This window comes from Mesoplodon mirus (assembly GCF_964341445.2).
Source record: "Mesoplodon mirus genome assembly, chromosome: 16".
NCBI classification, from domain to species: domain Eukaryota; kingdom Metazoa; phylum Chordata; class Mammalia; order Artiodactyla; family Ziphiidae; genus Mesoplodon; species Mesoplodon mirus.
The window spans coordinates 8,243,738-8,258,584 of record NC_138992.1 but is presented as its reverse complement, the minus strand read 5'-3'; the positions used below and the strand labels follow the sequence as shown (position 1 = coordinate 8,258,584).

General features: G+C 50.6%; 2 protein-coding genes across 3 annotated transcripts in view; one reads left to right on the top strand and one right to left on the bottom strand.

Moving 5' to 3' along the window:
• The window catches only part of TG (thyroglobulin), a gene marked incomplete at its 5' end in the record, with an annotated part of 239,460 nt that overhangs the window by 163,470 nt on the left and 61,143 nt on the right, over positions 1 to 14,847 (top strand). The gene's annotated exons all lie outside the window — the stretch shown is intronic.
• The window catches only part of SLA (Src like adaptor), a 34,285-nt gene that overhangs the window by 16,045 nt on the left and 3,393 nt on the right, over positions 1 to 14,847 (bottom strand). The window contains exon 2 of one of the 2 annotated variants that reach the window (XM_082601807.1): positions 6,621 to 6,761. In XM_082601807.1, coding sequence (XP_082457933.1) covers positions 6,621 to 6,681 — 61 coding nt within the window. In that variant the 5' untranslated portion in view covers positions 6,682 to 6,761. Of the gene's footprint in view, positions 1 to 6,620; positions 7,720 to 14,847 lie in introns of those variants that run through there. The other variant, XM_082601806.1, reaches the window with a different exon arrangement.

Sequence of the window (14,847 nt, the reverse complement as noted above, 5' to 3'; positions counted from 1 at the left end):
AAAAATTGTTTCAATCGGGGAAAACAGGCTTAAGGGGCTGGAGAGTTTCAATTTTACAATAACAGAGTTGAGTTTCCTGTGGAATTTTCGTAATAATGATTTTTTTTATAACTATGACACTTAAACATTGCTGAGAAAATCTTGCATTGGAGCTTCTGCTTCAAGGTTATGGCCTTCGCGTGGTCCTTTGCCAGGGATTTCAGGTCCACCCCTATCACCTTTTTCCCCAGCGTTGGCAAAACAGAAGGCAAAGTCAGTGGAAGATAGAAAGTTCAGTTTGTACTTTTGTGGGAAGAGCGGCCATTCTAAGTAAGGTCGGGGGCCAGGATCCCAGCTAAGTCTTCCCTGAGCTTTGGTCCCTACGGTGAAATAAACGCAAGATAGGAAATTTAAGTTCGCTCATCAAGTTCAAACACATTATTATGGACTTCTGGAGCCCCTGGCTTTGTGGAGAGCAGAGCGTTTGAATGAAGTCCGGTAAACGAGCGCTAAGAGAAGCGGAGCTCAGAGGAAGCAGGTGGGACTATGGCAGACTCAAGATAAGGAAACAGACCAAGTGAAGAACAGTGTGCAGGGCCGACAAAAGAGAATCCAGGGAGAAGTTTCGGGAGAGAGAACCGGCTTTGAAATAAATCAGGCCTGGCTTAAATTCCACCTCCTCAACTTCATTGTTCTGCGAGTTGGAGAAAGATTTATTTTTAACCCGTCTGAGCTTGATGTCTTCATGTATAAATATCAAAATGGGCTTCATCTGATTGGGTTAAGATTCATGAGGAAGTGTCTGTATAGAGCCTGCCTCAACCAGTGGCAGCTGGTATCATGTTTATGGCACGGGGTAGGGTTATCATGCCGTGATCCAAGGCCAGTCTCAGCCAGTAGTGTTCTAAATTTTGAAAAGCCTCTAGTCCCATGAATTTGAAAATATCCTTATCTTCTAAAAACAAACTCCATTTGCTGAGAACAGAAGATGACATTCAAGAGACCAAATGTTGGTGATAGCTCAACTCAGAAATGAGTCAGATTGAACACTCTGCACAAAAGTGTAAAATAGGAAATGAATCCAAAAAAGGAAGGAGACTGAGGCAGAACTTACTAGCCACAAATATTACGTGGTCAAAAGAGGACAGGCTGGGCTTCCCTGGTGGCGCAGTGGTTGAGAGTCCGCCTGCTGATGCAGGGGACGCGGGTTCATGCCCCGGTCTGGGAAGATCCCACATGTCGCGGAGCGGCTGGGTCCATGAGCCATGGCCGCTGAGCCTGTGCGTCCGGAGCCTGTGCTCCGCAACGGGAGGGGCCACAGCAGTGAGAGGCCCGCGTACCGCAAAAAAAAAAAAAAAAAAAAAGAGGACAGGCCCTTTTTTTGCATTATTATTCCTTAGTGTTATCATTTCTTTTAAAATGCTGAAAATCTCTTAGTAGATCCCATTTATAACCATCTTGCAAAAGCAGCCATTCTTTACCTCCTTTGCTCCAATACAATGCTGTGGAACATATATTCTTATTTAAAGGGTGAAGAAACCAAGGCTTGGGGGCATGTTAGGAAAATGTCTGGGGGAGAGCATGAGGGTTTCCAAGCTCATGGTCATGTGCCTAAGCCACTCAGGACTTTTTGAGATGTAGCTATCAGGCTCTTCCCAGTTGATCTTGACCCCTGACAGGCCGGGACAAAGGCTGATGTAAGGGAGCCTTCAGAGCTGGCACAAGATGCTCAGTGCCGCTGGCAGGAGAGGAGTAACCAACCCAGTGAGTTCAGCTTCTGCTTTTGCATTTCCTTGAGTCATGCTCAAACTCATGGCCTCGGGAGGGGTGAAAGCAGACCTTACTTTTAGTATCTTTTACTGGAAATACACTCCCAACCCCCAAACACACACTGAAACAATAAGACAGGGCAGGGCACACTGGCCTGATAGAAGGCCTACTGAGTTCTTTGGGTCACCACGAGCCACTTGTACCTGTGGGTCCTGTGTTACGGGCTGGAAAGTGAGACCCAGTGGCCCAGAAAGCTCTTGGCTTCTCCATCGCTCAGATGGGGCAGAGTGGGACTGAGCAGACCTCTCCGATGGTGCAGCCAGGTGGGGAGTCTTGCCAAGAACACACAACCAGTAAGTTGAGGGCCTCGTTTCGGAACCAGGTAATCTATCAGCAGAGGACGCAGACTCCATTCTTGATGACCCGCTCTTCTCCTGGTCACAACTGAGTACCACCTACACTACCGCTTACTTAATAGCGTTTCTCTTCATGTTAATTCAGTTTTAAAAAAACCTTTAGTCCCCTTCTAAGCAATGTGAAATCAGGGGCTTGATGAACCAGTCATAATGTGTATGGTATCCATTAAGTGTACGAACGTTGTACCTTCAGTATAAAAGTTGAATGATCACGTTCCACCTAAAGCCACCGTAGGTACCAGCAGTGGGGTAAGTGAGACCAGATGGGAAACCTGCATCTAGTCAAAGATCTGACGCGGTTCCCGTCTGTGTCCCTCACAAGGGCACTTGAGTGTCTGTGTCATTAAACCTGGTGACCACGCTCTCTCTCACTCCAGAAAACACGTGTGCTTCTTGCAAGTCCATCCCCTCCAGGCACGTGATGTGTGGGTGAACAGCGGGGACTAGGTTCAGCCCACTGACTTCAAATCCCAGCCGTATGGCCTTGGGCAAGTAACTAACCCTGCGCGTCCCTCAGTTTCCTCAACTGCCAAGTTGAAATGATAATAGGAGTCACCCCCTGCGCTGTGTGCGAATCCAGAGGGGTCTAAAGAGAGACACTCTGGATGACACTGTCCCCCTGCCACGTGGCATTGTGGCAGGCACATCTAAGCACCAAGTAACTCGAATTATCCCCAGGTCACCAGTGAGGACAGAGAGACACTAGGGAGACCGCTGGCTTCTCTCTCTCTCTTTCTCTCTCTCCGTGTGTGCTGGTGTAGGGCTAGCTCTGTGGTCTGCAAGTGTTAGGGGGCTTAAGATGCACCAGGGGGCTTGTACGAAATGAGGCGTGCGGCCCCCTCCCGCCACCCCTGGATTCCCACAAGCTGGTTTAGGGTGGGGCTCAGGAATCTGCAGTTTTGATGATTACCCAGGGGATCGAGGCAGGTGGTCTGAGCACCACTCACTGAGAAGTATTCTGCTGTCTCTGAGGCTCCCTGCCCCCTCTTCCTCCCCCAGAGCCCCACCCGCGCCTCTTTCCACCCACCCTGGCAGCACCCTTGATGCTATGTAAATGCACAGTTTAGCATTATTTCCATCCTCGCACGGAAGGGGGTCTGAGCAGCGTCTGGGTTTGTGTTACCACCTCTGCCAGTGAGATCTCACTTTAGGCCAGGGCAATAAGAAGATAAGGAACGGGGAGGGGAAAAGATCACAGCGATGTGACTGAATGCTCTTTTTAAGGTGGAAATATGCTATTTCCCTACTCCTAGGGAGTCCCCTGGCTCTCATTCAACTTTGTACCGCCTATGTCGGGCCCAAAACAGGAGTCTGAACCATGTGTAGAATTTGCAGAGAAAATGAGCTATTTGGGATGATTTGGAAACAAGTCACGGAATCCCCAGTTCTATCACTTTAAAACTTTTTGGGGGGAAGGCCATTTAGTCACAGCCTAGTGCAATCAGATAGCCTCAAATGGAGTGAAATAAAAACAGTTCTTCTACCCACATGTATCAGGTAAAGCTGCCATTACTGCTGGGGAGGGATTGCTCTGATCTCCGTTTGAGAGCCTCCCTCGTGGGAGGCTGTGTGACTTACCTGTGGTCAGGTAGCTCCCAGGGGACAATACGAGAAGCCCAGCAAGGTCATTTGACTTCGAGACCTGCCCTATTTCCCTGCTGCTTCTCTGGGTTTTGTAATATTCGTCTCTGGGAACCAGACTAATCAGGAATGTTCTGGAAAGCTTAGTTTGGGAGAAAACCGATGGGCAAACCCATATTCCACAGCATTCACCGTCCTGCTCAGGACACTTGTTTGTCTAGAAATCCACAGGTTGGCCTCCTGCTGACCCCTATGCGGGACCTGGGGCCTCAGGCCCGCCACTCAGGCCTGCAACTCAGGCTGATGTCAGAGGAAGCACTAATTGTTTGTTGGCCCAGAGCAATGCACTCCCACATGACCTCCTAGGTATTTGAGACCAATCAAATGAGCAAGCAGGAGTGTTACCTGAGAGGTGCTTGTTCCATGAAAACCCATGTTCTTTACATCATTTGAATCGAGACTAACTAATGTGGCATCAACTGTACCACCTGTCCCTTATTCAATTAGGTGTCAGAGAAAAGAGGAAATCAAGTCAGGACTGATCGCAAAGGAAACTTTTCAGGGGCGGGGTATGGAAAAGCCACCACCCGCCAGCACTTGATGTGGTTGCCTGGGTCACAAACTGGGTAAGACCTGGGGAATTCTCCGAACCAGGGGGCGGAGGGTCGGGGAGACCCCTCTCCCTCCTCTCTAGAGGTGACCTCCCACCCACGCAGTGGAAAAAGAGAAACTTATTTCATGACGATTTGCGTTGAGAAAATAAAGGCAAATGGGCAAGTCTTTGGAGGCCCGTGTTTTCATGGGGTTTGCTCAAGCATGCCGCCCCTGCCAGCCCCGTGGGAGGGGCGACCACACACGATGGGCTCGTGGGCGGTGCCTCCCCTGCCCTGGAGCCGGTGCCCTGGGCCTGGCAGTGTCGGTCCTCTAGAAGTGGCCATGACCAGAGGAGGAGACTGAGACTTGAGCTGGGTTGGAGGAGGTGAGGGAAGGGGCCCAGGTCCTCCCCGACGGCAGCAGGAGGACTGCACACAGCTCTGAGCTTTGCATCTGAGGGAAAAGCTTCCCCCGCTCGCGCGGGGGCCCACAGCGCAGCTCCAGCCAGTCACGTGGTCCCATCTCCGGGAACATTCTTCCTGTCTCCCCCCATTTCTGTCTGGGAGGGGTATCGAGGAGCTGGGAAGGAGGGTTGCTAGAATCGCCCCGCAATTTACTTGAGCCGGGGACACAGCAGGAAGGTCTCTGCATGGTCACCTGGGGACATCTGAGGAGTCATGAGACTGTGCATAGTTGGGGGTCTCCACTTTGGAAAAAGTGAGAAGGCGGCTCCTTTTTGAAGGGGCCCCAGAAGTCACAGAGTGAGTGGCAGGTAGCGTCATGGCACCTGGCTCCGTCCCCGCTCCGCTCCTGGGGAGCTGTGCTCCACACACACCATGCTGGGCGTCTGTGCGTGTGAACGCGACCCAGTTCAGTGCTGCAGGGGATATAGTAGAACCAGGTGGGGTCACCCCCGTTAGGAGGGAGGGACCAGGCCCCAAGTGCTGTGATGTAAGGCGGGAGGCCCAAGTGTCCCTAATCCCCCATGACTCACCCTGGGGACACTGATGGGTCACCCACCCTCCTGACCATCCCCTTCCTAACTCCTCAAGGACCCACAGGTGCACCCACACTATCCTGCTAGGAAATAAAGGTGAGGGTGTTGGTGGCCACCAGCACCCCTGAACCTGGAGCTCGATGGCTTTGCTCTCAGCCTTATATGAGCTACAAGGAAATTTTAATAATTAAATTCCTATTTTTTAATTTGTATTGTTTGAATTTCTAATTTATAATCTCTAATATCATAAATGCTTGCATTATGTTACATGCCTAAATCATCATTACGGATGTCCCCTCCCAGCTCTCGGGCCATCCCTGGACGAGACTCTGTAGCTTCGGGGGTCTGGCTCAGCCTGGCATCTCTGGGAAAAGCTGATTCCTGTCAGCCTCAGTTAACCCATCACATTGTGCCCTCCCCCTAGAATGCCTGTCCCCTGTGATCCTACCAGTGGACACAAGGGTTCCTTTATTTTCAGGAAGATTTCCTAGGGCTAGTGGCTAGCTTCACAAAGTTACACTGAAAACACTCCAGCAGAGCTTTGATAACATTATATACCCATGATAATATTATATACCCATGATAGTATCATATACTCATAATGGTATTATACACCCATCATAATATTATATCACAGCTGGCAGGCTATGGTACCAAAGAGCCTAGGTTTCAGAACCAGACCCACCTCGGTTGGAAATCTGACTCTACCAATAGCTAATATACAAATTACATTTGCTTTGTGGACCTCAGTTTCACCACCTATAAAATAAAAGGGTCGGAGCTTCCCTGGTAGCACAGTGGTTAAGAATCTGTCTGCCAACACAGGGGACACGGGTTCGATCCCTTCTCCGGGAGGATCCCACATGCCACGGAGCAGCTGGGCCCGTGCGCCACGGCTGCTGAGCCTGTGCTCTGGAGCCTGTGAGCCACAGCTGCTGAGGCCCGTGCGCCCGGGGCCCATGCTCCGCAACAGGAGAGGCCACCACAATGAGAAGCCCACACACAGCAACGAGGACCCAATGCAGCCAAAAATAAATAAATAAATTTATTTAAAAAAATAAAAGGATCGAACCAGCTGCTTTGAAGTTCCATCGCGAAGTGCCAGCGATTCGGCATCCTTCCGGGACACCATTGTGGATCTTTTTTTAACATTTAATTACAAACATGTTAACACAAACAAAGCGAGAGAGACAAGTATAAGGAAGCCCAAAGTACCCACTGCCCTGTTTTAACAGCTCTCAGCACCCGCATTGCCCTATCTTCACCAAAGAAGCCAGACTTACCCTCTGGGCTAGGCAGAGGCCTCTCAGGAGGCGCCGGGGTAGATCGCATGCTGTTTCCCATTTTTCTCTCTCCCCGGGCTGTCGATGCCACTCGAAGCCAATGGCTCAGGGGATCCACACGGAGAGTGAGCCACGAGCCCTCTGGGTGGAGAATGACCCAGTTTAGAGTACATCCTGCATCTTTTCAGGCAGCTCACTTCTTGAAAGGCGGGTGTTTTTATGTGAAGATGAGATTCATGAAAGTTGGTTACATTTGTGCAGCTCTGCTTCTTTTATCAAGGGAATGACAGAGGAAAACCACAGAGAGGGAAGTTGCTAGCAAGTGCTGTCGGTGGAGAAAGCTTCCATTCCTCCGCACGGCTGACAGCAAGCAGCCGGCCGTGTTTGTGTGAGAGACTGAGTGCCTTTCAGATCCCCCCGCCCCGGCTCTGCTGAGCCCTGACCCTCAACTCTCAGGGTCCTGGCATTCGGAGCTCTTAAAACTCAGGAGGTATGTGGCTCCACAACCAAAAGGGGGTGAGAAGAGGGTACTTTCTGTTTCCACTCTCTCTTCTATTGGAGTTTCTCAACATGCTCTAAGCAACGGTGACAAGTGAAAAACCCTGACAATACAGTTTGTTGGCCGCCTGCTTCCCGTGCTGCTACAGCACTTTGACACCTGCTATTACTTTTGATTATCATAGAATCTCTGCATCCCTAACCCCATTTTGCAGAAAGGAAAACTGAGTCTCAGAGAAGGTAAGGATTTTGCCCAAGGTCACACAGCATGTAACCCGAGAGCTGGGATTTGAATGGCTGATGCTAAGTCTCCGGTTTGTTCCATAATATTCAAATTCTGGCTCTGCACGTGCAAGCTAGGTGACCTCGGGCAAGTTCTCGACCTTTTCCTGACTGTTTCAGGGAATAATAATAAAACAACATTGGGTTGTGGCTGCAATGTTAAAAGATAAAGCCTGTGAAACACTTAGAACATGACCCAGCATAAAATCCTTGTAGGTTATTGCCATTTACTCTGTGTTTTCTGATAGTCCATAGTGAGAAAATCTTGAATTCTGGGTCTTCGTACAAGTATTTTGGAAAGAGACTTAAATGATTCCAGCATAGATGTGTCCTCCCAGGCTGCTTGAGGCACAGAGAAGAAGGCCACATCCTTAGACAGAGCTATTCCTATCTCCTGGGGACAAAGACAGTTGATGGGGCAGAATCCCCCAGCTGGTGTCCAGCCCACTGGGAAACTTGCATTCCACCCCATCGTTTGTCTCCAGTTTAAGATCAATGCCTTATGAGTTTGAAAGGGTCCCAAAGTCAGCTAGTCCAACCCCCAGCCTGGCCTTACATCCTTCCTTTATGCATTATAGTTTCAGATACTGGAAAGATGGATGCTCTCAGAGCAAGGCCTTTCAGAGGCTGAGGGAGGTCTGCACCACTTCCTAACTGGGGGGAGGGGATACCTGGTATATTATGAAACAAGGAAAACCAGAGTGAGTGTTCTTTGAAAGTTAATCTATTTTAACTACTTCCATGGACAGTTTATCACTTACAACTCAAGCTAAGAGACTGTAGTGTCATCGTGCTGTTCCCAAGATAATGGCAAGACTTGCAAAAACTGTAAACTCATAACGCACTGCAGAACGTGTGGCTGGAATGGGCCACATGCTCAGTGAGGAGCCCTGTCTTCTCATCCTGTTGGTCTTTGTCACTGGACACAGTGGGGATAGTTTAAGGGTGAGGCCCCTCCTGATGCAAAGCCAGGGCCCTTCCTGCAGGCAGGGCATGTTTTAGCAGCATCCCCCTGGCTCCAAGGGGCAAGGACAAGTTTTCTTTGTCCCTGGCCCGTCCCTGCTCTGGTGTAGGGACTCCCAGAAACGTGCTCCAAAAAAGTGCTGGGGAAACCACACCAGCGGAGGGACTGGCAGCCTCATTCCCTGCAGTTCAGCGTCTCCTGTGCAGGACCCTGAGCCAGTGCCCGGAGGAAGGCGGCCCACGGGGTCGCACCCAGAGGACAGGGAAGGCCACCGCCTCTGGGGCCCCACCTGAGGTTGGTCCAGGGAAGGAGCGAAGCAAGCAGACTGCCTGGGGGACCAGCGCCCCACATGGGATGCACAGATGCTCGAGAGGCACTTGCTGCCTCCGTCCTGCTCCCAGTACCTTCCTAGAGCCCACAGTCTCCCCAGTCCCTCAGCCTCCCTCTCTGTTATCACCAAGGCCTTCAGGCCTCTAGAGAAAGCTCTCGGGACAGGTGGAGGGGAGGCCCTGGCAGGCCTCCGGTGCGGAGATGACTCTGAAATGGGTGCTGGCCTCGCCCCTCACCCTCCCAAGGGTCCTCACACCCCCGTCCCCTGACTCCTAGAATAACGCCACTCTGCTCCCTGCAGCCTGACGCTTGGCCTCCACGATCGGCTAGACCCCAGGGCTTGTGCCTTTCACCCCCGACCGAGCACCCATAGGCAGGTGAGCTCCCACCCCCGCAGGCAGCCCAGGCCCCTTCTCTGCAGCGTGTCTTAGCCGTCCGCCTACTCCGTCTTCTCCCCGAGCCACGTCCAAGCGACAACCTCTAGCCATCGTGTCCAACACTCATCTCTACATGAACAACTCCAGAAAAGTCGTGGGGAGAGACTTTGTTATCTATCCAAGTGAATTCTAACTTCACCTCTCTGTCCAACACTTTATAATTCTTCTCAGGCATTTGTGTGCTATTTGGAGGAGTTAAGGGAATCCAATACAGAAAAACAAAACAAAACAAAAGACTTGAACCTTGCGTTTTACAGATGGGAAAACTGAGGTCCATCGAGGAAAGAAACATACCCACGGTCTCGAGATGAGAAAGTGGAGTGGAGGCTGGGAGCCCAGGTTCTCGGTCCTCTCCCTGTTTCTGTCTGGCAGGTGGGCGCAAGCTGTGAGCAGGGGCTGGTCTGGGCTGCAAGCACTGTATCCTGCCCGTGCTTTTCAGAAAAGCTCATCAGTCCAGCTGCCCCTTAGAGGTCTGCTCGCTGGCTTCCTATTGACTCCAAGTAGGAGTGAACTCATCTGAAAGAGGCTTTGATTTGAGAAGAGCGAAAGTGCCTCCAGAGACTGAGAGCTGGGGTCTCCCTAATGAAATGGCTGAACAATCTGATTTAATCTGTGACAGTTTTATGCAGTGGCTGGAGGTGGGAGAGAGGGTATGAGAGACAATTGCTTCTAGAAACAATAAGGAGAGAGCCAAAGATAAATGAGTTAATTGACATCGGCTCTGAACAGTCTTGCTTTCCTTCTCCCTTTTCTTTGTGATGTCAGAGGATTGACTCTGGCCTTCGCCTCTTCTTTTTCCCCCAGTCTTTGGATCAACGCTTCTTTTTCTCTGCATGACCTTGGGCCCCAGTTTACTCTTCTTAAAAATGAGATGAGTGGAAAAGGTGATCTCCAAAGAGAGAGCCACTGAATCCCTTTCAATTCTAGCAAGCAAGACTCAGTGACCTTTTGAAAATTATTACTAAGAGAAAAGACCCACTGTCACTTCCTTATGAAGTCCCACTAGACAGAATCCAAGCCTTGTCTTTACACCCCTCAAGATCCAGGGCAGGCAGTTCAGGTGTGCTGTCTGCCCACCTCTTGGTGGGCAATTAGCAGATGCCACTGCCTTTTATCTTCCCAGCATCCCAGGAGGCAGAGTTTCCCAGCTCACCTTCTCTGTGTAGGGGTCAGACAGTTAGCTGCCCTGCCCACACACCTGGGGCTGGAGCCCCGGAGACCAGAGATGCAGGGGCCTACCTTCCCCTCCTGGCTTCAGAGCCCACGTCCTTTTCCCAGGGCCATGCTGCCGTCTCCACTGGAAGCCAGGTCCCCGAGGGACTCTGTTCAATAAATGGCTGGCCACCCTTTGAGCGGACACCTGGCGTGGAGAGGTCACAGGGATGTGGGCTGTGCCGTCTCCAGATGGTTTCTGTTTGACCAGATCAGGGATCCTTTTGTCGTGTGCTCTGCGTTTTCGTGTGGACACAGGGGCTCAGACTTCTCAGAGCCTTCCACTCCCAGGGCGGCATCCCAGGACAGCTCTGTGCCTCTTATCCACTTTGCACTTCTAAAAGCCAGCCTCGCTGTGGGAAAGGAAGTAACCTGAACCCCTTCATCATGTGACAAGGGGGCGACAGCTCGAGGAGCCCCAACCAAGGGAAGGCAGGTCTGGGACAGTTGGGAAACCTTGGGGACAGTTGGAATGTGAACACCTACTTAGGGATGGAACCCTCCCTTTGGCCCTAGGTATTTCTTCCACAGAGTGTGACAGCGGGAAGCCCACCCACGTGACCTGCTTCTAAGGTGTGGGAGCAGATGGCCCGAGTGGGGACCCTCATCACCCATCACATCCAACCCCCCACAGCAGCAGTCACGTCAGAGCCACTGCCACCACCTTAGGTGGTCAGCCCTTCCTCTGCCAGGCACCTGGCTCGGCATTTTACAGCCTTCGTCCCCTGGGTGGCTCACAGCAGCCCTGCTCTATAGGCAACATAAGTTAAGTAAAGTGTCCAAGGTTATACGATCAGGAAGAGGACAAATGGGTTTTAAACCAGATCTGCCTGACTCCAAAACCCCTGCTCTCAACCACCATGAAATACTGTCCTGCTTCTCTGCCCCCTGGTCCAGCCCAAGAACTCAATGGAAAGTGATTTTGAAAGGTCATCAAAGCAAGCTTCGGGGACCATAAACTTTGGGGTGAAACTTCAGTCCAGGGGACGCAGAGGTTCCGAGGGGTCTCTTGGATGTCAGGTGGCAATGTTTGGAAGCCCAGGGCTAGGGATCTGGCTGGGAAGGGCGGGCGGGGCAGGAGGGACAGGAGAGAGAAGCCAGTTAAGGCCTGCTCAGGTTCAGCTGTCATGGCCACTGTTAGGTGGCCTGGCATGGTCAGGAGGGCAGGAGTGAATCGTGTGGAATGTTTTCCAGCCTTTCAAAGCATTGTTTTAAAGAACTATTAATGCTATGGGGGAAAAAAAAGAACCCAAAACAAACAAACAAAACTAGTCATGCTCATACTATCTCAATTTTATAAAACTTTAACGTGCATATGCATATATGTAGAAAAATATGAAAGGAAATTATTGCCAAGATGTTTCCAAGGGCTTTCTTTGAGTAGTGATTTTATAGGTGAATTTCTCGATTTCTTCTTTACTCCTTTCTAAAATGTCCCAATTTTTCTCCCATGTGCCTGAATTGCTTTTATAATCAGAAGCAGAACTAGAGAAGAACGAGGGTGCCTTGCAAACAGGGTTTCCAAAGCAGGCAACCCTGAGTTCAGATGCCCGCTCCCTGGCCTACTGGCTGTGTGTCCTTTGGCAAGTTATTACACTTCTCTGAGCCTCGATTTCCAAATGCAGACATCTGAGATATTAATACATGCCCTGAGGGGTTATTTTGAGGACTAAATTAAGGTCATATTTAAGCAGAGATAAGTTTGGTAAGATGGGATAGCTACAGATTTACCCATGCTGGATCCCTTGGGGTACTGGGTGGCCAGCTAAGTCACCGTGTGAGCTTGAGCAGTTCTTCCCCTCCTTGGGCCTCGGCTTCTCAAATATGATGGGGAAAGAGTTGGGCTAGACAATGGCTCACAGCCCTTTTGCCTCAACTACCGTGCCCCCCACCCCCTGCCCCGTGCCCCGTGAGTGGTAGTGGGTATCCGCCCAACTGACTTGGGACTTGCTCAGGGCTGCCTGTGGTCTGCCACTCCGCACCAGGGGCAATAAGAGCTGGGACAGGGCCTTAGCATCGGTTGGCTCCCCTGCCAAGGATCTCGCAGGATTTCCGGGGGGCACCCCACCACATCCTGACCTCGCTCGGCAGGTGCACCACCCCTGTGACCCACATCGTTCCCTGCTCTCCTCTCCGGGCAGGTGCAGCCACAGGCCTGTCCTCCCTGCCCCCCAGGCCCATCTTCTTCTCCTGCCGCTCCACGGAGAAGGAGGCTGCGATACAGTCTGCTGGTTGAAACCTGTTTTGACAAAGTTGCCCCAGAAACTCAATATGAAAAATAGATAAAAGCAAGCTGCCGGTTGGAGGCTGGGGGCTCAGCACTCTTGCCCCTTTATTTCTCCTGATAGGACTCCCTGATCCTAGGATATCATAAAGCACAAATTGAAACAGAGAAGTTCAGTGCCCTCACATTACAAAGAAAAGGCTCAGAGAGGGCAAGCCCTCTGCTCAAGGTCGCTCAGTAAGTTTGGATAAGTGCTATGACCCCCCGTCCAGCACTCTGTCCACCACAGAGAGCCATTGCCCATTTGTCAGCACTGACCCACGTGTCCATGAGCCCGTGTTCTGGCCCCTTCCACCCTTGGGTGTCCGGAAGGGGATCTCATATACCCTCAGGATAAAAGGGAGGCTTGGCTTTACCCTAAGACCAGGGTGGATGCATCCTAGAAAACTTTTAATGGTCATTTTAGGATGTCGTAGGAAGAAGCCAGATTTGGGACCTCTTGGTGCTGGGGCAAATCTCAGTTTCACCTCTTAGGAAGTCACTAAACTTCTTTCCACTGTTTTTTGTTTGTTTCTATTTAAAAAATGAGCATAACCACATCTGCCTTGCTGGATTTTTCATGAGTAAGAATTAGAGAGTAGGTGTTACAAAACGAGCACATTGTGGGGCAGGGGCGGGAGGTTCTCTGCGGCTCAACTCTCTGCTGACAATAACTGTGCTACAAGCAAGTGCCTTCTCCCCAAACCTACGGGATCCATGTGAAGTGGTGTCCAGCACGGAGAGGTGGGCAATACAGTCATTCCTGACGTGGCTTTAATACGTCATTGAAAGCAAAATTTCAAATTTCCCCATTTCTTTTTTTCTAGATCAGCTTTTCATACTCAGAGCCTCCCCGCCACAGCCAATACCCAGGGCTGGTGGGATACGGTACCTCCAGTCTGTGAGCCTGGTGGACACTGAACACATCTGACAAAAAAGGGTACAAATGAGGTTCAGGCCCCAGGCCAGGTCCTGGATACCCTCATAACCTATAAGCTGACATCATAATCCTTGGCAATGAGAAAACAGTCGTAAAGACAATTATTTTGATGTTAGATCACAGATACACAATTGGACAGAATAGGACAACAGTGAATATGAAATAGGCTTTTCCTTTCATTTTAAATCTGGATGCTTGGGAAATGCAGGACTCCTTAGAAAGAGGAGGGCATCTGGACACGTGGGCCCAGGGATCGTGAAGTTAGTGATTCCTGTATGACATCGCTTTTCCCAGCAAGACTTAGTTTTGCTTTTTGGTCATACACACGATCCACCAGCAAGGCTCATAAGCTTATGGAGCAAGATGGAAATTGATATCTTGCCTCCTAACGGCATCTGCGTGTGCTGAACCCTGCGTGAATCACTTGTCGAAACACACAGGTGCCCGGGTGAGGACCCCCAAGCTACTCTTTTTCAGCTCACCATTCCATCGTTATCTCTTTGGCTTCACCTGCATTGCCCCTGAAGTAGATTATGATTCTGACACTCATTTCTGTGATTGTTTGATGAATGACTGTAAGTGCCGTGAAGACAGAAGTCTGTTTTCACTCAGAGCTGGAACACAGTAGATGTTCCATAAGGAAATTAAAGGAATAGATGAAAACTGAGGAGACACTGTGCCTGGGAGAGACACGCCACTGTCATTATGCCTCTTGTATGATTGAGGAAACCGAGTCCAGAGAGTTTACATCACTTGTCCGAGTTTATCACCAAGCTGGTAAAAGAGAAGGCAGGGTTTGAACCCAGGCATCTGGTTCCAGAGCCCGGCTCTTAAGTACTCTGCTCTGAAACATAAAGAAATGGACGGAGGGTTACATAAAGCTGAATCGACCCCCTTTTTTTTTTTTTTTTTTTTTGGTTACGCGGGCCTCTCACTGTTGCGGCCTCTCCCGTTGTGGAGCACAGGCTCCGGACGCGCAGGCTCAGCGGCCATGGCTCACGGGCCCAGCCGCTCCGCGCCCTGTAGGATCTTCCTGGACTGGGGCACGAACCCGCGTCCCCTGCATCGGCAGGCGGACTCTCAACCACTGCGCCACCAGGGAAGCCCTCAACCCCTTTTATGACAAGATCACGGCACTTCTCTTGTGTGCTAGACGGTCAGGTACATCATAGATGTTCAGTAGATGGACCAATAGGCATATTGGTAAAGTAGCATATTGGGAAGTGGGTCCTGACATTCTGGGTGCTTAGAAGTTCTGTCTGTTCAGAGGATGTAATTTTTTAGCTGATTGTCCATGTGAC